Source organism: Bubalus kerabau, chromosome X, assembly GCF_029407905.1.
Source record: "Bubalus kerabau isolate K-KA32 ecotype Philippines breed swamp buffalo chromosome X, PCC_UOA_SB_1v2, whole genome shotgun sequence".
Classification (NCBI taxonomy): Eukaryota; Metazoa; Chordata; class Mammalia; order Artiodactyla; family Bovidae; genus Bubalus; species Bubalus kerabau.
This window is the reverse complement of record NC_073647.1, coordinates 103336549-103358643: the sequence shown is the minus strand read 5'-3', so window position 1 is coordinate 103358643 and position 22095 is coordinate 103336549. Positions and strand designations below refer to the sequence as shown.

Here is a 22095-nt window from a genome sequence, read left to right as displayed (position 1 = left end):
CTCTGACAGTTTGTGTCTGTTTCTGAGACAAGTGCATGTCTGCGTGGGTCTGTCTGTGACAGTGCATCTGTGGTTTCTTTCCGATAGGGTGGATGAATGTCCGTTTGTATTCCTGTGACAGATTCTGGGTAGCTATTTCTGGATAGTTTGACAATGCTGCATGTCTGCTGGTGTGTGTGTGTGAGAGAGAGAGAGCAACTGACTGGGTGGATCCGTGTCTGTTTTTGTGATACTGTCTATCTGTGGCTCTATCACATAAGTATATGTATGTCTTTGGAGAAGTGCATGTATGTCTTGAGCGTCTGTGTGTCTTCCTGTGACAGACTTTGGGTCTCATTTCTGGAATAGTACTAGTCTTTATGTGACACTGCATGTCTGATGGTACAAGTATCTTTGTGACAAGTTTTGGTGGTGTGTCTGACGGGACATTTTTGTGTCCTTGTCATATGGCAGTGTAGGTGTATGTGAATCTGTCTGGAGTGCCTTTCTGTAACTGCATCTCTGGTGTCATGCTAGGACATAACTGGCAGCATGCCTGCTTGACAGTGGGTTTCAGTCTCGGTGACAGTACATATCTGTATATGTTTAGGACAAGCTCATGGGAATGTGGCAGTGTTTTTGTGTATTTTTCACATGGTACTTCCCTGTGTGTGTGTCTTTGGAGTGCATGTCTGTCTCCTGCAGCATGAGGCCTGTTATTTCCAAATTTGTGGCTAAGGGTATTTTACCACCTTTCTGAGCTCCTGCGATCCCTGTGTGTGTCTCATCCAGAAACACATCCCAAGCCACCACCACTCTGGCTTGCTCCCACCTGCAAGAAGCACCCCTCCTCACTATTCCAGAATCTGTACTTGCTGACTGGGCTCATGGCCAGGTCTAGCCAGGTCTGTCTACATTAAGGGCTCCACAGCAGTGGTGGTCAGATTAGTGCTCCCTAACGGCTGAACAGGTTCTTCAAGGATCCCTGGCTTTACTTCCCGGGCGGAGGCCACCTGTCGCCTAGAGGGCTCTGGACCTGGTTTGAAGAGTACCCTTCGGAGAAAGGGTCATGGATAACCACAGGCTGATTCTTAGAAGCCGTAGAAGGCCTGGCATTATCTCTGCGCTAGTCTCGAGGCAGTGGCGGCCAACCAACTTCCTAGGAAAGGGGGCGGTGTATTTTTTTAAGTTTATATCTGCACATACAGACACATAAAAACAATGCCGCGCAACCAAAACAAACCCGGTTGCTGCGAAAGGGATTCCTAAAACCAGTTTCCTCTCCACACGCGTCCCCCTCATGTGCATGCAGACCCCGCCCCGCGGAAGATACGGGCATGTATTTGCATAGGGGGGTACTTGAAACGTTGAGGGTGGTATGCAAATTAGAGCTGGTTCCGATTGGCTGGGGTACAGCAGGTGCTGAGTCCGGATTGATCAAAGACAAGTGGGAGGGGCCGTCGCCCCGGGCGACTCTCTCGGGAGGCGCGTGCCCTGTCTCAGTAGCGTCAGGGCTGGCGCGCGCGGCGAATCCTAACATTGCGCTCTTTGCTGGCCCTTCTGGGCCACCAGTCTCCTTACCTTCCATCCTGGCGCCCCCTAGTCCAGGTTCCCCGGACTCACTGCCCCGGGCGTCCACACCCTGCGGGCTCAGCGGGCTCAATCTGCGCAGCTCCTCCTCCATGTTGACTAAGCCTCTGCAGGGGCTCCCGGTGGCCCCCATGACTCCTACGCCGCTGCCAGGTGAGAGAGGCTCCCCCTAGTGCAACCAGGCCAGGCGGGCTGCAGTGGTTGAGGGCGGCGGGGTGGGGGGGGGGGGGGGAAAGGGTCGAGGGTCGCGGCCAGCCTTAGCACGCCGAGACCCTGACTTCCTCGCCTCCGCCTGCGTAGGAGGCAAGGATCGGGAAGCGTTCGAGGCCGAGTACCAACTCGGCCCCCTCCTCGGTAAGGGGGGCTTTGGCACCGTCTTCGCAGGACATCGCGTCACAGACCGACTCCAGGTACCCACCACGAGGGTCTTGGGAGGGCCAGGTGTGTGTGTGGTGGTGGCGGGAGCCCTGGGGCCGGGATGCTAATTGACCGCGGAATAAGCCTACTCTGTGTGAGTGGTAGGGTCATGAGGGCCGGGATCCGGTTGTTGAGGGTGTCCGAGTGCGCGCGCGCGAATGCGCGCATGCATGTGTGTGTGTGTGTGTGTGTGTGTGTGTGTGTGTGTGTGTGTAAGTCCTGGTGGGTATATGGGGGAAGGGAGAATTTTCAGGGCAAGAATTCTGGAGGTCCAGGGGAGTGAGACGGGATTGGGGGGGTCATGAGGACTCTAGACCTTGGGATCTGGGAGAGGTGTATATATGTGGGAAGGTGGGAACCTAGAGCTGAGATTTTGGGGGATTTTGGAGGCAGGTGTCCAGGGAGGAGTCGTGAGGTCCAGGACCCCGCTACAGGGTTGTGGTATCCTGGGGCTAGATAGGAAGATCAAGGGTTTAGGGTGTTAGGAAGTTCAGAACTCAGCACCTGGCATGGGGGGTCCTGAAGCCTGAGAAGGGAGAGCCCGGGGCCAAAGATGGTGGGAGAGGTGTACTTGGTTTTGGGGACTTGGGAAAAGCTTCAGCTCATTTAGAATTGTGGTTTGGGGGGTGAGGGGGGTGGGACCAGAAAGACTAGGGTGAGGGTCCAGACTGAGAGATGTCTGGGGGTCATCTGCTGGCCCCCTCACCTCAGCCTGCTTCTTCAGGTGGCCATCAAAGTGATCCCCCGGAATCGCGTGCTGGGCTGGTCCCCCCTGGTGAGTATCTTTGGAGTCCTTTTTGACCTGGCGACGCCATCTCTGACGATGGATTTCACCTTGCTATGGTTTGTATGACTCTTTGGGCCCTGTAACGGTGAGAAGAACACTCCTACCAGTCCATGTTTACTCCCCTATGGTGACATCCACACCTCCATGCAGTTCTGACTCACCCCTGTTCCTCTAGAGCCTTGGATTCTCCCCTCCCACCCTCCTTTTTCATCCTCCTCCAAACATTGCCTCGGGGGCTGCCCGCAGGGCATGCTGGTGAGAAAAGAGGGGCAGAGGTCATTGGTTGCCATGGTAATGGTGGCTGCTTCTTTTCCACAGCTAGAGCTCTAACGGACAACTGGGCGGGTCTGGGCAAGTTGTAGGGGTGGGAGTGCCCCCTGGTGGGCTTTGGGGAAACTGCGCCTGTGCAGGCTGTGGGACGCAGAGGGAAGAGGTGCGCCTGCGCAGTAGCGGGATTTTTTTTTTCAGCCCCGTGAGAAAACCTGTCTGCGACTGTGCGTGTCAATAGATTGGCCGGGAGAGGGCCCCACCTCGGGCAGGAAGACTGCTTCTGGTAGTCCGTGTGTCCCTGCAAAGCTTCTAGCCTGGGGTGGATTTTGTGGCCAGTAACATGTATGCCTTTTATTGAGCACTGACTGTATGCCTCAGATTTTGTTTCATCATAAAAGCTTACTATGTTCCAAGCTCCACTAAGTACTTGTATTCAACACAGTTCTAAGTGCTCAGTGATAGTGACAAAATATCATATGTTGACAGTATTGAGTTCTTGTTTATGCCAGTTCCCTTGCAATTATTTACTTTTAGCTATTTAACAAATGTATTTTAGCACTTAGAATGTGCCAGGCACAGTTCTAGATACTTGGCAATATATTACATTTATTGAGCGTTCTTTTTGCACGAATCCTTTTCTAATTGATTTCACCTATTTAACAACTATACCAGGCACTGTTTCAGTGTTTGAGCTGTGTCAGTGAACAAAGCAGATAAACCGTTACACAATAATAGTATTTATTGAGTGCTGTGTCAGATCCTATGCTGCTGCTGCTGCTGCTAAGTCGCTTCAGTTGTGTCCGACTCTGTGTGACCCCAAGGACAGCAGCCCACCAGGCTCCGCCGTCCCTGGGATTCTCCAGGCAAGAACACTGGAGTGGGTTGCCATTTCCTTCTCCAATGCATGAAAGTGAAAAGTGAAAGTGGTCGCTCAGTCGTTCCCGACTCTTAGCGACCCCATGGACTGCAGCCTACCAGGCTCCTCTGTCCATGGATTTTCCAGGCAAGAGTACTGGAGTGGGGTGCCATTGCCTTCTCCGGATCCTATGCTATAAAGTGCTTTTTATCTATTTAACAAACATTTAGCAAGCACCTACTGTGTATAAGGTGCTATTCTAGTTTCTTTGGAGATATCAATAGACAAAACAGATAAATTACTACAAAGTAGTGTTCATCAGTTGCTTCTGCTGAAGGCTTTTGTTAAGAATCACTTTCATTTATTCTTCAAACATTTACTGAGGAAATTCCCTGATGGTCCAATGATTGACAATCAGCACTTCCACTGCTATGGCTCAGATTCAGTCCCTGGTTGGGGAACTAGAATCCGAAAAGCCACAGGGTGTGGCCAAAATAAAGAAGAATTTACTGAGCTCCTATTACATGCCAGATGTGCATAGACTTTGACTTTTTAAATTTTTTTGGCTTATTTTTAAATTAATTTTTATTGAAGTTAGTTGATTCACAGCATGTTAGTTTCTGGTGTACAGCAAAGTGAATCAGTTATACATATATCCACTTTTTTAAGATTCTTTCCCCATATAGGTCATTAAAGAGTATTGAGTACTGTTCCCTGTGCTATACAATAGAGCCTTATTAGTTATCTACTTTATATATAGTAGTGTGTATGTGTCGATCCCAATCTTCCAATTTGTCTCTCCCCCACCCCCACCATGGGCTTTGGCTTGAATCAACTTCCCAATGGCTGTATGAGTTTAAGCCCTTAAGATGAGAGAACTGTGGGCCCAGAAGGAAGGGGGTTGCTTAAGGCTACATAGTCAGGAGGCTGAGGACCTATGATTTAAGTTCAGATCATAGATCTGAGAAGTCAGCCTCAAAGCTGCCAGCCTGACATCTTTGTTCTCTTTTCTCTCCCTGCTTCCCCCCACAGTCAGACTCAGTCGCATGCCCACTGGAAGTGGCACTGCTATGGAAGGTGGGTGCAGGCGGTGGGCACCCTGGTGTGATCCGCCTGCTTGACTGGTTTGAGACACCAGAGGGCTTCATGCTGGTCCTTGAGCGGCCTCTGCCTGCCCAGGATCTCTTTGACTACATCACAGAGCAAGGCCCGTTGGGTGAAGGCCGAAGCCGCTGTCTCTTTGCCCAGGTAGTGGCAGCTGTTCGGCACTGCCACGCCCGTGGAGTTGTCCATCGTGACATCAAGGATGAGAACATCCTGATGGACCTCCGCCGGGGCTGTACCAAACTCATTGATTTTGGTTCTGGTGCCCTGCTTCATGATGAACCCTATACTGACTTTGATGGTAAGTAAGGCTTCCCTAAATCTCTGTGGAGGGAGTTTTCACCTTTTATCTTTTTGGCCTCTTGACTTTTGACCTCCAGTGCTGGGGTGTTCTGTAACCCTTGATCTATAGTGCACCTTTATAATGTTCTTGGTTTTTAATATTAGGTACTTTGAAGCCTTGCCCTCTAATAAAGTCCATCCTCTGACAGTACCCTGGTCTTGCTCTGGGCTCTTATTCTGATGAGGGGATCCTATTATTACCCTGAGTAGTCTTTTTCTGGTAAGGAGGTCCAACTGTACCTCTTAAGTGCTTTTATTCCAATGAGCTTCTATTCTGGTGAGGGGACCCTGCTCATATAGTGAGTTCTCTTAATTCTAGTGAAGGGACCATATTTCTGGAGAGGGTGGGGTGGGAGAAGGGCATTATCAGAAAATGGTCTAACCTGTGGTTTGCATGCAGGGACAAGGGTGTACAGTCCCCCGGAGTGGATCTCTCGTCACCAGTACCATGCCCTGCCAGCCACTGTCTGGTCACTGGGTATCCTCCTCTATGACATGGTATGTGGGGACATTCCCTTTGAGAGAGACCAGGAGATTCTGGAGGCTGAACTCCACTTCCCTGCCCATGTCTCCCCAGGTGAGACTCAACCCCTCTAGCCCACCAGCCTTCATCCCTCCCAGGGACTGGTGCCCCCAACTAACTGCTAATCTCCTGTGTGCTTCTGATCTGCAGATTGTTGTGCCCTAATCCGCCGGTGCCTGGCCCCCAAACCTTCTGCCCGACCCTCACTGGAGGAGATCCTGCTGGACCCCTGGATGCAGACACCAGCCGAGGATGCATCCCTCAACACTCCCAAAGGGGGTCCCACCCCTTTGGACTGGTCCCTACTGCCCTAGTGCTAGCTGGGGCTCCCATTAGTTGAAATAGTCATCCCGTGGCCATGCCACAGGGATAGATGGTTATCTGTTGATCTGGTTTTACAGGTCTCTAAAAATCCAGTGTTAACTAGGGTCAGAGATTGGGGATCAGGGGTAAGAAGACATAACCCAAGTTTGCCCAGTTCCCATTCCCGTCTTTCTAAGGAGCTGTCTTTGTAGAACATATGCTCTCTTATTCTGGAGGGGCTCCTTCTTTGCTTCTTGTTTTGCTAAGGATGTTTATTTGGTTGAGGTTACTTAACATTCTGAACCCCCCGGGACTCTTATTCTGATGAGTAGTAACCCCTACACTGGCACCTCCTGCTACTACCACACAAACTTAGTTTAAATGCTCTGATTTGGGCAAGGGTGCTTTCCTTCCAATACCCCAGTGGCTCTTATTTTAGCAAAGGGACCCTTTCCCCTAGCCTCGGGTCCCCTATTCAGTCAAGCTGCTTGCCTGCCTCAGCCCAGGGTTGTTTATTCTGGGGGAGGTAAGCCCTATTGTTGTCCCAGGGCTTTTTTTTTGGTGAGGGGACCCTACTCTGTTATCCCAAGTGCCCTTATTCTGGTGAGGAGAAACCCCACTTTCATGATGTGGGAGGGAATGGGAGATGGACACTACTAGAGTCCACTAGGTTGGGGTGGATGGTTTTTTGGGGGAATGGGGTGGGGGAAATAAGTCTTGTTGTTTGTTCTCCTGGGGCCCCACCCTCCATCTTTTTCAGATTCTTGCTGCCTCCTTCTGAGCCAGGGTTGTCCAGTTGCTGAAATGTAAATACTTATGTATTGGGGAAGGGGAGCTCCAACTGTTATCTTCCTCTTCCTTCTCCCCCTGCCTGGATTATTTAAAAAGCCATGCGTGGAAACCCACTATTTAATAAACGTAATAGAATCAGAAGTGACTGGCCATTTGTAGATGCATTGAGGCATTCGTGGAGCATCTACTGAATGCTGAACCAAGAGGGAGATGGATTGGATCTCTCCTTTGTCTGCAGGAAGCCTCAGTCTTGTACCATCCTGAAGATCTTTTATGGGTTCATTTAAGGAGGACCACTTTCCAGGTGGCACTAGGGGTAAAGAACCCACCTGCCAATGCAGGAGATGTAAGAGATGGGGGTTTGATCCCTGGGTTGGGAAGAAGACCTGGAGGAGGGCAGGGCAATCCACTCTAGTATTCTTGCCTGGAGAATCCCATGGACAGAAGAGCCTGGTGGGCTACAGTTCATAGGGTCACAAAGAGTTGGATGCGACTGAAGTGACCTAGCATACAAGGAGAACCACAAAGAAAAACTTGATTTTCCCCTCAACTCATATGTAGCACCCAATATGTGCAGAAGGGCTCCTCTGGAGATATTGTAGACATTGAAGACATCTGGAACACACTCCCAAATCAATGATGGCCAGTTCAGAGGCAGAAAAAACCCCTTCTCCCCAACCCCAGGGGAGGAAATCCTTCCCCATGGGAGAAGAAAAGCCCTTTTTGGGCACTGGTGGGGGTGTGGTGGAGGTTGAGCGCTGATAGGAATCCCCTAGCCCTTGTTTTCTAATAACATCCAAGGTGTAGTCACCTGCTTTGCCCCAACCTTTTCACCTCTCCCTTGTCTTCTTACCTGCTCATCCCTCTAATCCTTAACTCTTGACTTGCTTGCCCTACCCTAATCTTGTCCTGACCTCAGCAGTACCCTCTTGCCATGCTTTCAAAAGATGCGTGCTGTGGGCTAAGTCACTTGACTCTTTGCGACCCTATGGACCATAGTCTGCAAGGCTCCTCTGTCCATGAGATTCTCCAGGCAAGAATACTACAGTGGGTTGCCATGCTCTCCTCCAGAGGATCTTCCCGACCCAGGGACTGAACCCAAGTTTCTTATGCTTCTTGCATTGGCAGGCATATTGTTGACCATGTGCCACCTGGGAAGCACCTAGAATTCCCTGGCGTCCAGTGGTTAGGGCTTGGTGCTTTCACTGCCTTGGCCAAGGTTCAGCCTCTGGTTAGGGAGCTAAGATCCCGGAAAGGCGCGGCCAAAAATAAAGCTAACCTGTAAGCCCCTCACCTCCAGGCTTACCTATCCCCTTCTCACTTTTCCTTTCTAAATGGTGACTCAATTGTCTTCCCTTCTCAGTCTCAACTCTCCTGTGCCTTTTCACTAGTATATCCTCAACTCCCCTGCTCGCTCATCTGCCAGACCCTCACCTGCCCCTGACCCCTCTCACTTCCCTTCCAGAGGCCTGTGGTCTCTCCAGAGGGCGCGGGGTGCGGTGGGGGGTGGGGAGCTCGCCAGAAGAAGGAAAAGAACTTCAGGCCAACCGGGAAAGACCCAGGAGTTTTGATGCAGAAAGGGCGGTGCCATCAGAAGGTGGCAATAAAGAGCCGAGATAGGAGACGGATAGCGGAATCAATGAGACGAGGACACAGAATGAGCTGGTGATATGGGAAGACGAGGGCGAGTTTAGTAACGGGAATGGGCCAAAGGTTCTGTAAAGACGGCGGGAAACTGAGCCAGCTACGTGCCCAGTCTCCGGATCCGGGTGGAATTTGGAAATTCTGAGGCCGCTTTTAAAACTAGCGGTCAGGACGGACGAGGAGAACCAACAGCGCGATCAGCCTCTCGCTCGCCCCACCCAAATTTAGGAGGCCCGGAAGCGGAAATGACGAATGCGGAAGTGACCGGCTGTTGCCGAGGGGACGGGCCAGGCAGATGCCAACATGGCAGCTGTTGGGTCTGGTGGTTCCACCGCGACGGCCGGGCCAGGAGCTGTCTCCGCAGGGACGTTGGAGCCTGGGACCTCGAGTGCGGGTGAGACAGGTTGTGGCTGAGCGGTCAGCGGCGCGCCGGAGGTCGGGATCTCTGGGGGATTAGGAAGATCCTTCACTAAGGCGAGAGGGAGCATCCCGTATGGACCGACCTATGTGTGTTGGGGGTAGAGGGGAGGAAGTGTGTTTTGGAGGCGGGGCAGAGACCATTCCGGAGAAGGTGTGGAGGTCCTTTCTGCAAATGGAGTGTAGAGACCATTCTGAGTTGGAGAGGGATATTTCACTTTAAAGAGGCTAAGACCACTGAGACCATTCTCAGGGTGTGTTTGTGGGGCGTCCGTCCTTATACATGGGAGACACTTCTGAGAGTGGGAGAGTTTTTCCTTACAGAACAGAGGGTAGTGATTTCTTCCTTGTAAAGGGACAGGGGCTATTGTGAGTTAGGGTGGGGCGGCTTCTCCCTTATAGGACTTAGTACATTTTGAAGATAGGCATGTCCATTATATGGGGAGAAGAATGTTCTGGGGGTCCCTTCCTAATGGAGGTAGTTCATTGTATATTGCAATGAACATACAGTTTTCCTTCTATGGCGGAGAAAGGATATTCCGAGGGTGCCAGGCCCTTCCTTATAGCGAGGAGAATTGATTGTGAGTAGGACAAGCGATAATTCCTTGGCTGGAGGTAGGGGTATGCGGTGGTGGAAGGATGATTGGTGTATAGGGAAATACTTCCTTATATTGTTAAAGAACCCAGACCATTGTTAGTGGAGAAACCATTTACTCTATGGTGTTCAATCCTTTGGACAGTGAAAGAATAATTTCTTATATTTGTTAGACCATTCTGGGTCAGGGAGGAATCAGTCATCGTAGGAGGGAGGGGTTGGAGAGACCATTCTGAATGTGAGGGAATAGAATAATTTAGATAAAAGAAAGACAGTTCCTAAATCTTTGGCTTGTTCATCCATAAAATGAGAATACTGATAGTTCCTTTGGAGATCAGAGCTGTGTAGGGGTCTGTTGAGGTGATCCATATAAATCCCTGATCCCAGTGATAGGCACCCGGTAAGCACTCAATAAATGTCAAGGAAGCAGTTGGTATTCTGCCCAGGGCAGGGTTGCTTCTCACCCAGGAGAGGAAGAGAGAGGGCTGAGGTGGGTGTCTAGGACCTGCGCCACCTATTTCCTGACACCTCAGCAAGGATTCCAGGTATAGGCTGGACAGGGTGAGGCCCACTTCTCCCATTTTGGCTCTTCCTGCCTGTGGCTGAAGCAGTGGAAGCTGACGTAGGGATCGGACCCACATGGGTCAGGATAGGCAGGCAGAAGGAGGAAGTACTGGTGGCTAGGAGGATCCTGGCTGATAAAGGAGAGAGGGGAGTGATGGTGTGGTTATGCCACAACAGCTTCTGACCCCTTCCTTGCTCCTTCCATTCCCCACAGCTCACCGGCGCCTCAAATACATATCCCTAGCCGTGCTGGTGGTCCAGAATGCTTCCCTCATCCTCAGCATCCGCTACGCCCGCACACTGCCTGGGGACCGCTTCTTTGCCACCACTGCTGTGGTCATGGCTGAAGTGCTCAAAGGTCTCACCTGCCTGCTGCTGCTCTTCGCACAGAAGAGGGGTATGAGCCAGGGAGAGGGGCTGCATTGGAGTCTGTGGAGGGTACTCTGTGTGTGTGTGTGCCTGAACCCACATGGAGGGTTTGTTGGGGGAGTATTTCTGTGTCTATGAAAATTCCTGGCAACTGTGGGAGTGCAGCTTGGCTGCCTTGTAACTCCATCTATGAGTAGCTGCATCCACATTTTTATACCCCTAACTCCCCAGGAACTGGCCCATAAACACTGAAGGAGGGAGATGGTCTGCCCCTATAAGGTAGCAGGTGACCCTTACATAATGGTTTATTGATTTCTCTTAAACTTTTCTTTATGGAGAATTTCAAATACAAAATCAGAGAAAATAATAAAATAACTATGTCCTATCACACAGATTCAACAATTATCATCTCATGGCCACTCTGCAATTAAGTAGATAATCATCAGTGATTATCCACTCACTACCAATCTATGTGTCTGTTTACCTAACCCCCACCATGTTATATTGAAATATGTTCCACATGAAGAATTATTTTGAAATAAATTCCCTGTTACTATCTGGAGTAAATATTTTCTTACATTTTAAAAAATAACTGCAATATCTAGAAGTCATACATCAAAAAATTAATACTTTTTAAAGTTAACAAATAATCATACACTCAGTGTTCAAAATTGTAATGATTTCTCAAATATCATAAAAGTTTTAAAAACTTTGTTTGAATCAGATTTATATAAAGTCAGTGCTTTGTAATTGGTTGGTGTCTTCTGGGTCTGCTATTTCTGGGTTCCCTCTCAACTCTTTTTTTCTCTCTCTGCAGTTAATTTGTTGAAGAAACTGGGTCATTTGTCTTATAGACTTTGGGTAGCCTGAATTTTGCTGAGTGCCTCCCAGTGGTCTCATTTCACATGTTTTTCTGTCCTGTGTATTTCCTATAAGTTGTTGGATTTATTTACTAATTTAAACACCTCCCTAAAGGCCTTCTTCTTTAAAATGTTGCCCAATCATTTCTCTATAAATGTGGTTCTCCCTTACTCTATAAATGTGGTTCTCCCTTAGGTATTTACACTGAAGAAAACATTCTCACCCATTCGTTAGCTCCAGGACACTGGGAGGCAACAGTTTAGGTACTAACCTCCTGTGTTCTTGATTGATTCTGAGAAGGTTCGAGTGAACACTGTGTGGCAGGCTCTGTTCTGGCTTGTGGAGGTGAACATGTTAGCGATGGAGACATACATCTTGCCCTCAGGGGGCTCATATTTTAGACAGGGAGAAACAGCTACAGGTTAATCACAGGCTTTCATCTCTTATCTATGATTGCAGCCTAGCCCCCACCCATTTTTTTTTTTTTTTTGGTTTTCTCATCTGGCATGAATGTGTCCATGAGTCACTGCAGAAATACAAATGTGCTTGATTATGGTGTGTAGCCCCACATGTGTGGTGTGTGTTCTGTGAAATATATAGCGTGTATACCATGTTACCTTCCTGATACTTGGACATTTTTGAACACCCAAACCCCTGGGTGCAGGGGATTTGGGTAAGGGGTTAGAGATCAATAATTACTCCTGGGACTTAATGCCATGAAGGGCAAGGACAGGGTTTTGTGAATGAACATCAGGAATTCCTGCAATAACCATGTACAGTGGTTGTGGGGTTTTCCCTGAGGAAGGATACTCAGCTGAGCCTTAAAAGTTGGGCTGCAAAAAAGTGGGGTGAGATTTGTAAAGGTCTTATTATATAGGAAAGTATTCTCATGAATTGACTGGAGCAGATCCCAGCCAGACTTTCTGCTTCATAGTCAAGCCTGCATTCTTCCATTTGACAGGGGCAAATGCTTGGTGTGTGGGAAGCTGACGGAAAGAAGTGGCCAAGTGGAAGATTGCCCCTGCTCTCAGGCGGCTCTCAGCCTAGGAAGGATCTAGGAAAAGTCTAGAAGCTCAGTCTGAAATAATCCCTCTTGGTAAACAGCCTTCCACCCACCATCCTAGAGCATCTACTTCACAAGCTCCTAGTTAGTGCTGATAGTTTCATTGCACACACTGCACTGAGGGCTTGCCCTGGGGCTTTGTGCCAGGGAGGTGGGCTCTAAGATGAGTGATGAAATATGGTCTGTGGTCCCCAGACTGAGTATCCAAAAGGCTTGCTGGAGACATTGTACCGTAGAGAAACTGTGAGCACAGACCTCATTCTAGCCCTCAGGAGGTCAGTGTGCTGGGGAGACACAGGACCAGGCTCACTCCTGTCCTTTAGAGGATCCCCATCTTTTGGTAGTCAGTGCTAAAAAGGGCTCTCTTCCCTCCACCTAGGTAACGTGAAGCACCTGGTTCTTTTCCTCCACGAGGCTGTCCTGGTGCAGTACATGGACACACTCAAGCTTGCAGTGCCCTCTCTCATCTATACCTTGCAGAATAACCTCCAGTATGTTGCCATCTCCAACCTGCCAGCTGCCACTTTCCAGGTGAGCCCAAAGCCCAGCATGGCTGCAGAGGAACTGGCTGGGGTGGGGGGTATAGGATGTTTGGGGAGGAAGTACTGCAAAGTGCGGGGGCTGTGTCTCCTGTGGAATGGAATGCCCTTGGCTCTTCCTCAACCTCAGTTTCCTCATCTGTGAGAACTGGGAAGGGAAATGGTAATAGTAGCTACTCACTGGGATGCTGGAATGATTAAAGAAATAATATCTGTGAAGAGCCCTTGGTTGGTGATGGATAAGCTTTAGGCTATTTACAGGTGGTCTCTTTAATTGGTTAAAGAGCCTGGATTCTGGCGCCAGGCTGCCTGGGTTCAAATCCCAGCTCTGCTGCTTTCCAGCTGTGTGATATTGGGCAAGTCACTTAACCTCTCTGTCTCTCTTTAAATTGGACATTGCAATAGTACACTTCTTACGTGAGGATTAAATGAATTCATGTGAAGTGCTTAGACCCACACCTGGCACACACAGTAAGCTCTATGTAAATGTTTACTGATGTTATTTCATAACAGATTCATTTGTATCAATATGTACAGATTCATTTGTATCAATATGTATTTATCAAGACCTCCCTCATCAGGACCTTTACAATTCATTCATTACCTGCTGTATGAGGTACTTCAAATAAGTCAGTCATATTTACAGATGATTATGTCAGGGCTCAGGGCAAGTGCTTCATCCCTTTTCACATAGCTGGGACACGGGGTTGGGATGTGGACTTGGCTGTGGTCTGGGGCATCCTTGCACAGCCATCCTCCTGTGTACTTTCTGGGAGGCACCTCAGAGCTATGTAGTTGCATCCCAGTCAGTGGCCAGTGGCTGGATATCTTTGCTGTTTTTACGGTCATCTACTCTGCCCTGTGCCTCCACTGTGCCTGGGGGCCCACAGTGGGTGCCATCCCCCATGTGCACGTTGGGGTCGGGATCAGCCCTCAGTGCCTTCTGCATGCCACTCACAGGTGACGTACCAGCTGAAGATCCTGACCACAGCACTGTTCTCCGTGCTCATGCTGAACCGCAGCCTCTCCCGGCTGCAGTGGGCCTCCCTGCTGCTCCTCTTCACTGGCGTCGCCATTGTCCAGGCACAGCAAGCTGGCGGCGGGGGTCCACGGCCACTGGATCAGAACCCTGGGGTGGGCCTAGCGGCTGTGGTGGCTTCCTGTCTCTCCTCAGGCTTTGCCGGTGTCTACTTTGAGAAGATCCTCAAAGGCAGCTCAGGCTCCGTGTGGCTGCGCAATCTGCAGCTGGGCCTCTTTGGCACAGCCCTGGGCCTGGTGGGGCTCTGGTGGGCTGAGGGCACAGCCGTAGCCCACCGCGGATTCTTTTTTGGGTATACACCTGCCGTCTGGGGTGTGGTGCTCAACCAGGCCTTTGGTGGGCTCCTGGTGGCTGTTGTTGTCAAGTATGCTGACAATATCCTCAAGGGCTTTGCCACCTCCTTGTCTATTGTGCTGTCCACTGTTGCCTCCATCCGCCTCTTTGGCTTCCATGTGGACCCATTGTTTGCCCTGGGCGCGGGGCTGGTCATCGGTGCCGTCTACCTCTACAGCCTGCCCCGAGGTGCAGCCAAAGCCATAGCTTCTGCCTCTGCCCCCACCTCCGGGCCCTGCACTCACCAGCAGCCTCCCGGGCAGCCACCGCCACCACAGCTGTCTTCCCACCATGGAGACCTCAGCACGGAGCCCTTTCTGCCAAAGTCAGTGCTGGTGAAGTGAGGGCTGGTGGCAGCAAGGGGGGGAGACAGGGAGGGACTCTGGGTGGAGGGTGTTGGGCATCTGCAGGATTCAAGTTGCCACTGGGGCCTGGCTCCTCTGGGGTTGGAAGGGTTTTTTCTTCCAGGTCACTGAAATTTCCAGAAGGGTGTGGGACTAGGGCAGGGCATCACATGAACCCTTCCTTGTAGCCACGGGTTTTTAGAGCTGCCTCCTCTGCCCTAGTCTAACCCCTCAGCCAGAGGTGTCCTGTCTCTCAAGCCTGGGAGAGTCCCAGCAATCCCTCCACCTTTGTAGGGACAAACTGGACAAAAATTTTTCAGCTCTTTAGTAGTGACTGATGCCTTCCTGTGGGGTTCTGATTCCCATAGCTCGAGGCCTTCTCTCCTCCCTGGTAACTACACTGGATCATGTTAGCAGCTCAGTCTTTTTGTGGCCTTGGGGCAGCTTCCCTGACACAGGGACTTGAAAAAGGGCCTCTTATGAGCACCTAGGGAGAGAGGAAGGGGGATGAGAGCTGAGATTTTTGCATCAGCCCACTCAGGGGGAGGGTGCAGTAGGAACCATTGTTTTCTAAGTGGTTTGGGGGTTTGTGGTGTAATCAGATGAATGATCCAGGGTGTGGGGAAAAAAGGAGAAGGGAGGTCCTTGAAGTGGCCTAGTCTCATGGAATCTAAGACACTGTAAATTGCTGGATGCAGGGTTATTTTCTGAGACATCCGGAGAGGAAAATAAAGCTGCGAACCACACTTGTAATACCCCACTGGCTGTATGAGGCACCCTTACTTCATGTGGAAGGGTGTCTTTAAATTGCTGACATGTGGAACCTGCCCCCCTGCACTCCCCAAAGCTTATTAACCCCTTAACTGTCTCCCAGGGTGTGTGGGGAGTATGTGTGTGCATCTGTTTGTGCGTGCGTGTGTGTGCTTGCACATGAGAGATGCCTGGGCTGTCTTTGCTATATGTACATAGGGCCATTGGATCTTTATTTTTGATTAATTTGTTCTGATTTTTTGGTTTGTTTTTTAAGGGACTGTAATGAACAAATGTCAGGATACCCAATGCCAAATAAAGATATTGTATTTATTTAGTCCACGTGTAGCTTTCTGACCCAGGGGACCCGCTCTCTCCGCGTGGGCTGTTACTAACCTCGGACTACCAGCCTCACTAGTCACCCTCGCTTGCTCAGGATGCCCACCTGCCAGCCCACCCCAGCTCTCTTGTGTTTTTCTTTCCTTCCCGTTCCCACCACAGGTTGCTCACCAAGGTGAAGGGCTCCTAGCTGCTGGGACTGAAGACGCTGGCCTGGCCTCGCTCTCCCTTGTTGCCCTGGCCCAGCCAGGACCAAACTTTCTGATCAGTATTAGTGGTGGGGAGAGGCAGACACTGAATCCCCTGTCCCCACCACCCCCTCCCATGCAGGGCTGACATGACTAAAATGAGGGCCCAGACAGGACCCAACCACCTCAGCCTCCAGCCCCTACTATCCCTACAGTATTTCTTAGGTGAGATTTTGTAAATAAAACATGCTTTGCATCTTGCTGGTTTGGGTTGGGAAGTCTCAAAAGTGTGAGAGAGAGAAGGAAGCACTCAGGTCTCATCGGCATGATCCACTGAAAAGCTTTTATTAAAAACCCCAGTGGGGGTGGGGGTGGGGGGAGGTTCAGTCCTGCTGCTTGGTTCGGGAGGCCTCAGCATTGGCCCGGAGAACAGCCCCTGGGGAGGGGTAAGGGCGCTGCTGGAAGAGGGGCCCAGCTGCTGTCGTGTCTGCACCTGTCTTGGCCTCATTCCGCTTGGGGAGTCCCGTTGACCACGTGCCCCTGGGGAGTGATAGAGGGTCAGGGGTGGAAATGTCTAGTATGTGTAATGTGTCAGGCACCCTTGCCCCCAACAAATGATGAAGGGGGAAAAGAGACAGTGAGGAAGAAAGGAATGATCAGTGGTACAGTGAGTCAAGGAAAAAGGAAGGGGTCTTGAGGGGTGGTCACTTACCGGGGTGCATCTGAGTATGAGCTGGGGTCCATGGGGTCTAATTCTTCATCCTTTCGGCTTGCTGCTGTGGAAGTACATAGCAGAGTGGGGTCTTCCACAGGGACACAAGGAGTCCCGTGTCACCGAGCTCTTCCATCCCCAGAAGTGGAGCCTGTGGTTGCCAGGCCCAAGGATCTGGCACTCACGAGAAGCCAAGTGAGGGTTTCCTTACACTGTGGGCCCCTGGTGCCTCCCCGCCCCACCTCACCCCAGCTTACCCTTCTTGCTCTTGGGGTAGGGAGCCAGCTCCTCCCGGCGATGATGGCGCCGTTCTTTGCTCTCTTCTCGGTCGGCCTTGTCATACCCACGGTCCCGGTCCCGGTCTCGCTCTCTCTCTCTATCTACCTTGTCATAACCACGCTCCCGGTCCCTGTCAGACTTCTCATGGTTCCGCTCTGACTTCTCATGGCTGCGGTCTGACTTCTCATGACCTCGGTCTGATTTCTCGTGGCCACGGTCTGATTTCTCATGGCTCCGATCCAGCTTCTCCTCAGCGTCTGGGGACATGAAAACCTTGTGATCCTCTCCCATAATCCTCCTCCCACCGCGGAACCCAGCAGCCTTGGCCTCCAACAGCCTCCCCTGCCTGGGCTGGGCCTTCTGGTCTTACCCGCCCCTCCTTGATCCACTAGAAGGCCCTGAGGCACCCTTGTATCTGCCAACTCACCTGCATTACTGCTCCTGATCTTCTTGGCGGATTTGGTAACAACAGAGTTGGGGTCATGTGGGGAAAGCCAGGACACAAGATCTGTGTCCACATTCCAGTAGTAAGGAAGTCCGCTGTGAGGCAGTGGCGGGGGGTGGGGGGGAAGAGAGGGAAGGAATGTCATCACAGACTGCTCTCCTTGTAGCCTCAACCCGTCTCCCCAATCTCTGCCTATACCTGCCCCATTCCAGGACCCCACAGGGAAGACCCCCCTAGATCTCTTCCCCAGTAACCCCATTTACCCCTTCCCAGGACCAGACATCCTAGAATGTGAAGTCAAGGGGGCCTTAGAAAGCATCACTATGAACAAAGCTAGTGGAGGTGATGGAATTCCAATTTCAAATCCTGAAAGTTGATGCTGTGTAAGTGCTGCACTCAATATGCCAGCAAATTTGGAAAACTCAGCAGTGGCCCCAGGACTGGAAAAGGTCAGTTTTCATTCCAATGCCAAAGAATGCTCAAACTACCGCACAATTGCACTCATCTCACACGTTAGTAAAGTAATGCTCAAAATTCTCCAAGCCAGGCTTCAACAATACATGAACCATGAACTTCCAGATGTTCAAGCTGTTTTAGAAAAGGCAGAGGAACCAGAGATCAAATTGCCAACATCCGCTGGATCATAGAAAAAGCAAGAGAGTTCCAAAAAAACATCTATTTCTGTTTTATTGACTATGCCAAAGCCTTTGACTGTGTGAATCACAATAAACTGTGGAAAATTCTTCAAGAGATGGGAATACCAGACCACCTGACCTGCCTCTTGACAAACCTATATGCAGGTCAGGAAGCAACAGTTAGAACTAGACATGGAACAACAGACTGGTTCCAAATAGGAAAAGGAGTACGTCAAGGCTGTACATTGTCACCCTGCTTATTTAACTTATATGCAGAGTACATCATGAGAAACGCTGGGCTGGGAGAAGCACAAGCTGGAATCAGTATTGCCGGGAGAAACATCAATAACCTCAGATATGCAGATGACACCACCCTTATGGCAGAAAGGGAAGAGGAACTAAAAAGCCTCTTGATGAAGGTGAAAGAGGAGAGTGAAAAAGTTGGCTTAAAGCTCAATATTCAGAAAACGAAGATCATGGCATCTGGTCCCATCACTTCATGGGAAATAGATGGGGAAACAGGAAACGGTGTCAGACTTTATTTTTTTGGGCTCCAAAATCACTGCATATGGTGACTGCAGCCATGAAATTAAAAGACACTTACTCCTTGGAAGGAAAGTTATGACCAATCTAGACAGCATATTCAAAAGCAGAGACATTACTTTGCCAACAAAGGTCTGTCTAGTCAAGGCTATGGTTTTTCCAGTAGTCATGTATGGATGTGAGAGTCGGACTGTGAAGAAGGCTGAGAGCCGAAGAATTGATGCTTTTGAACTGTGGTGTTGGAGAAGACTCTTGAGAGTCCCTTGGACTGCAAGGAGATCCAACCAGTCCATTCTGAAGGAGATAAGTCCTGGGTGTTCACTGGAAGGAATGATGCTAAAGCTGAAACTCCAATACTTTGGCCACCTCATGTGAAGAGTTGACTCACTGGAAAGACCCTGATGCTGGGAGGGATTGGGGGCAGGAGGAGAAGGGGACGACAGAGGATGAGATGGCTGGATGGCATCACCAACTCAATGGACATGAGTTTGAGTGAGCTCCGGGAGTTGGTGATGGACAGGGAGGCCTGGCGTGCTGTGATTCATGGGGTCGCAAAGAGTCAGACACGACTGAGCAACTGAACTGAACTGAGGGATAGCACAGGAAGGGTGAAGTCAGAAGTTAGCTCTCCCTCCCCACCCCCATGTCGTCAGGCTCACCAGGAAGGGTCAAACACCTTGTACCAGCTTGGTGGCAGGCCCTCCAGCCGGGTAGCCTCATAGTCCACAGGATCATCGTCATAGTCCTCAGCAATGATCTCTTCCTCTGGTTCTGGCAGGACAAGGAAGGGAAGAGGACAGCAGTAAGAACCAGGGAGATTCCCATTCAATCAGGGCCTGGAGAAACACAGTCACATTCACGTGGACTGCGTGTGTGTGTGTGCACGCCAGGTCTCACATGCCAGAGCAAATAATGCTCATGTTCCAAATCCAAGTATCTGAATATCAGGATTTACCAAAAAATTTACTCAAATCTGTTTACGGGTACTGCTACCCAAACTTATCTGGTTTCAGACTTTAGATAGGGATACATTTTTTAAAATATCCATATTTATTCAGCTTCTGAGTTCAAATAGTATGTGACACTGTATTATGCAAATTTGAATAAAATGAGTTTCAACAGCAAGGGGTTTACCTAAAAATATGTCCAAATCTATTCAGCTTCCACGGCTGGCAAATATGGGGTTTCTGACTCCTAGATTGGAGAAGGCAATGGCACCCCACTCCAGTACTCTTGCCTGGAATATCCCATGGATGGAGGAGCCTGGAAGGCTGCAGTCCATGGAGTCGCTGAGGGTCGGACACGACTGAGCGACTTCACTTTCACTTTTCACTTTCATGCATTGGAGAAGGAAGTGGCAACCCACTCCAGTGTTCTTGCCTGGAGAATCCCAGGGACGGGGGAGCCTGGTGGGCTGCCGTCTATGGGGTCGCACAGAGTCAGACACGAGTGAAGCGACTTAGCCGCAGCAGCAGCAGACTCCTATATATTGACTAGCAAGTTTGGACAGCAAGGGATTTATCCAAACACTTCTCTGAATCTGTTCAGTTCCTGATGCCTGCAATAATTGTCAGCTACTATCAACAGAATAAGAAAGGTATATGATTACTTGGACCTCAGTAGTCCTATCACAGATTTCACCCATGGATATAGTTAACAATGAAATGTATATGTCAGCAACAGCATAGTGCCTGTCACACAATAGACCCCAAATAGATGTCAGCTACAATCATGAACATTGTTAGTAAGATATATACAGTTAGTACAGGGCCTGGTAGCAAACAGCCTTAAAATAAATACCGTATCAATATCATTATCAGTATTATTAACCAAAGATCTTTGTTTGGCACACAACAGGCTTGTAATAGATGTCACTTATCAATAAAGTGAAAATAAGATGAGTTTTCTAGTACCTGGCATACCTTAGCCCAAAATAGATGCCAGCTTTTACTATTATTGATAAATAAGGTATAAATACTAGCAACAGCAGCACAGTAGGCCTAAATGATAGATCCTATCATTACTTTATATACTGTTAACCACAATGTGGTTAAGTAGACTCAAAATACATATCAACTATTGACATGGTGAACAATAAGGTATGGACAACTCACACAGTGCCTAGTTCCACAGCAGGTCTGAAATAATGTTATCTACTAGTATGGTACAGAACAAAGTATCAGCACCCTGCGACCATACTTGGCCGACAGGAGGCTGCCATAGGTGTCAGCTTACTATTACTATCCTTATTACACTTCCAGGAATTAACTGATGGGTTAAACTTTGGCTACAGAAGACCCCAAAATACACATCAACTGTCAGTATCAAGGACGAAATGTCTATTCCACACCCCACCTCCTCTCCTCCTCATAGGATAGGAATATGCTATGCTAAGTCACTTCAGTCGTGTCCGACTCTGTGTGACCCCATAGACGGCAGCCCACCAGGCTTCCCCGTCCCTGGGATTCTCCAGGCAAGAACACTGGGGTGGGTTGCCATTTCCTTCTCCAATGCATGAAAGTGAAAAGAGAAAGTGAAGTTGCTCAGTCGTGTCCAACTCTTAGCGACCCCAAGGACTGCAGCCTACCAGGCTCCTCCGTCCATGGGATTTTCCAGGCAAGACTACTGGAGTGGGGTGCCATTGCCTTCTCCGAGGATAGGAATAGGGGTCAGTAATACGTATTGTTAACAAGGAAATGCCTACCACCCCACTGCTTGGTGCACAATAGGCCCATGCTAGATATCAAGTGGCAGTATCCACAACAAAGTGCCTGTCAAGCCTGGCACATGGTAGGCCTCTCTTCTCTTAGTTCTCTCACCAGGCTCCAAATGTTTGAGGATGCCTCTCTTGGCCAAGCGGGTCTGCAACGCAACAGGCAGCGGCATAGCGGATGGCAGACAGGCCTAGGGAAGGACAGACAGACTGAAAAACAGTTCAGATGAGGACTGAATCTGGTTACAAGAGTAATCAAGCGCCTCCCCGCAGCATGTACTCAATCTGGACCCCCCACCTACCCATCTACACTAGAAGGGAGACAGACCCTACCCGCTGAAAGGTGGAAGGGGTTGTAAACAGCAATATCACCAACACTCTCAGCAACTCTGCTCTTCCAGGCCAGTGGCTCCAGCACCGGGTTCCCGTCCTAGGCCCAAGCTCCGCCCATCGCCCAAGGGGCCAAGCGCGGCTCCCCCGCGACCCAAAATGGTTTCACCCAACGTCCCTCAAAGACTGCTGGGTGGGAGGAACCAAAGCGTTGGGATGGGGGAGCACAGTGTAGCACCTCCTCCAACTCCAAAAAATGCGCCCACCCCGACATTACCAATACAGTCACGCAAGTAGTGGACGACTGTCCAACTGGCCACCTCTCTCTCTTCGTCTCTATGAGCGCCAGGACCACACGACTCTCTTCTCCCAAAGCACAGAATGAGTTTCTCTCTCCCCGAGCTTAGAGGTAACTGGACGACGCTCACGC

The 22095-nt window shown here is 50.0% G+C and overlaps 3 protein-coding genes across 10 annotated transcripts; 2 read left to right on the top strand and 1 right to left on the bottom strand.

Moving 5' to 3' along the window:
- The first annotated feature begins 399 nt into the window (after positions 1 to 399).
- PIM2 (Pim-2 proto-oncogene, serine/threonine kinase) lies at positions 400 to 7462 on the top strand. Its single transcript, XM_055565715.1, has 6 exons — positions 400 to 1722; positions 1870 to 1979; positions 2711 to 2761; positions 4932 to 5304; positions 5746 to 5922; positions 6019 to 7462. The coding sequence occupies exons 1-6, from the start codon at positions 1317 to 1319 to the stop codon at positions 6180 to 6182; spliced, it is 1281 nt and encodes a 426-aa protein (XP_055421690.1). The 5' UTR covers positions 400 to 1316; the 3' UTR covers positions 6183 to 7462.
- Positions 7463 to 7919: 457 nt separating this feature from the next.
- Positions 7920 to 16257, top strand: SLC35A2 (solute carrier family 35 member A2). 4 transcript variants are annotated; one of them, XM_055563497.1, is made up of 5 exons: positions 8184 to 9001; positions 10398 to 10580; positions 12856 to 13007; positions 14566 to 14712; positions 15983 to 16257. In XM_055563497.1, exons 1-5 carry the CDS (start codon positions 8911 to 8913, stop codon positions 16154 to 16156), a joined length of 747 nt encoding a protein of 248 aa, XP_055419472.1. In that variant the 5' UTR covers positions 8184 to 8910; the 3' UTR covers positions 16157 to 16257. The 4 variants fall into 4 exon arrangements, with proteins under 4 accessions (XP_055419471.1, XP_055419472.1, XP_055419469.1 ...); XM_055563494.1 differs by having other exon boundaries at positions 13976 to 14712; positions 15983 to 16153; XM_055563495.1 differs by lacking the exon at positions 15983 to 16257 and adding an exon at positions 15430 to 15818 and having other exon boundaries at positions 8188 to 9001; positions 13976 to 14712.
- Positions 16258 to 16337: 80 nt separating this feature from the next.
- PQBP1 (polyglutamine binding protein 1) lies at positions 16338 to 22083 on the bottom strand. 5 transcript variants are annotated; one of them, XM_055563498.1, is made up of 7 exons: positions 21943 to 22083; positions 21442 to 21526; positions 19282 to 19393; positions 17427 to 17539; positions 16978 to 17256; positions 16721 to 16784; positions 16338 to 16548 (listed from the first exon to the last, which is right to left on the bottom strand). In XM_055563498.1, exons 2-7 carry the CDS (start codon positions 21506 to 21508, stop codon positions 16392 to 16394), a joined length of 792 nt encoding a protein of 263 aa, XP_055419473.1. In that variant the 5' UTR covers positions 21509 to 21526; positions 21943 to 22083; the 3' UTR covers positions 16338 to 16391. The 5 variants fall into 5 exon arrangements, with proteins under 5 accessions (XP_055419473.1, XP_055419477.1, XP_055419475.1 ...); XM_055563502.1 differs by having other exon boundaries at positions 16721 to 16781; XM_055563500.1 differs by having other exon boundaries at positions 21986 to 22051.
- Between the last annotated feature and the right edge of the window lie 12 nt (positions 22084 to 22095).

Bases quoted from the DNA above. Each gene is read 5' to 3' on its own strand.
- PIM2 (XM_055565715.1), top strand. From the start codon at position 1,317: ATGTATTTGCATAGGGGGGTACTTGAAACGTTGAGGGTGGTATGCAAA. The intron at 5,305-5,745 runs GTAAGTAAGGCT...GTTTGCATGCAG, and splicing joins ACCCTATACTGACTTTGATG to GGACAAGGGTGTACAGTCCC. The intron at 5,923-6,018 runs GTGAGACTCAAC...TCTGATCTGCAG, and splicing joins CCCTGCCCATGTCTCCCCAG to ATTGTTGTGCCCTAATCCGC.
- SLC35A2 (XM_055563494.1), top strand. From the start codon at position 8,911: ATGGCAGCTGTTGGGTCTGGTGGTTCCACCGCGACGGCCGGGCCAGGA. The intron at 9,002-10,397 runs GTGAGACAGGTT...CATTCCCCACAG, and splicing joins GCCTGGGACCTCGAGTGCGG to CTCACCGGCGCCTCAAATAC. The intron at 10,581-12,855 runs GTATGAGCCAGG...CCCTCCACCTAG, and splicing joins GCTCTTCGCACAGAAGAGGG to GTAACGTGAAGCACCTGGTT.
- PQBP1 (XM_055563498.1), bottom strand. From the start codon at position 21,508: ATGCCGCTGCCTGTTGCGTTGCAGACCCGCTTGGCCAAGAGAGGCATC. The intron at 19,394-21,441 runs GTGAGAGAACTA...TTGTCCTGCCAG, and splicing joins CCTCAAACATTTGGAGCCTG to AACCAGAGGAAGAGATCATT. The intron at 17,540-19,281 runs GTGAGCCTGACG...ACTGCCTCACAG, and splicing joins AAGGTGTTTGACCCTTCCTG to CGGACTTCCTTACTACTGGA.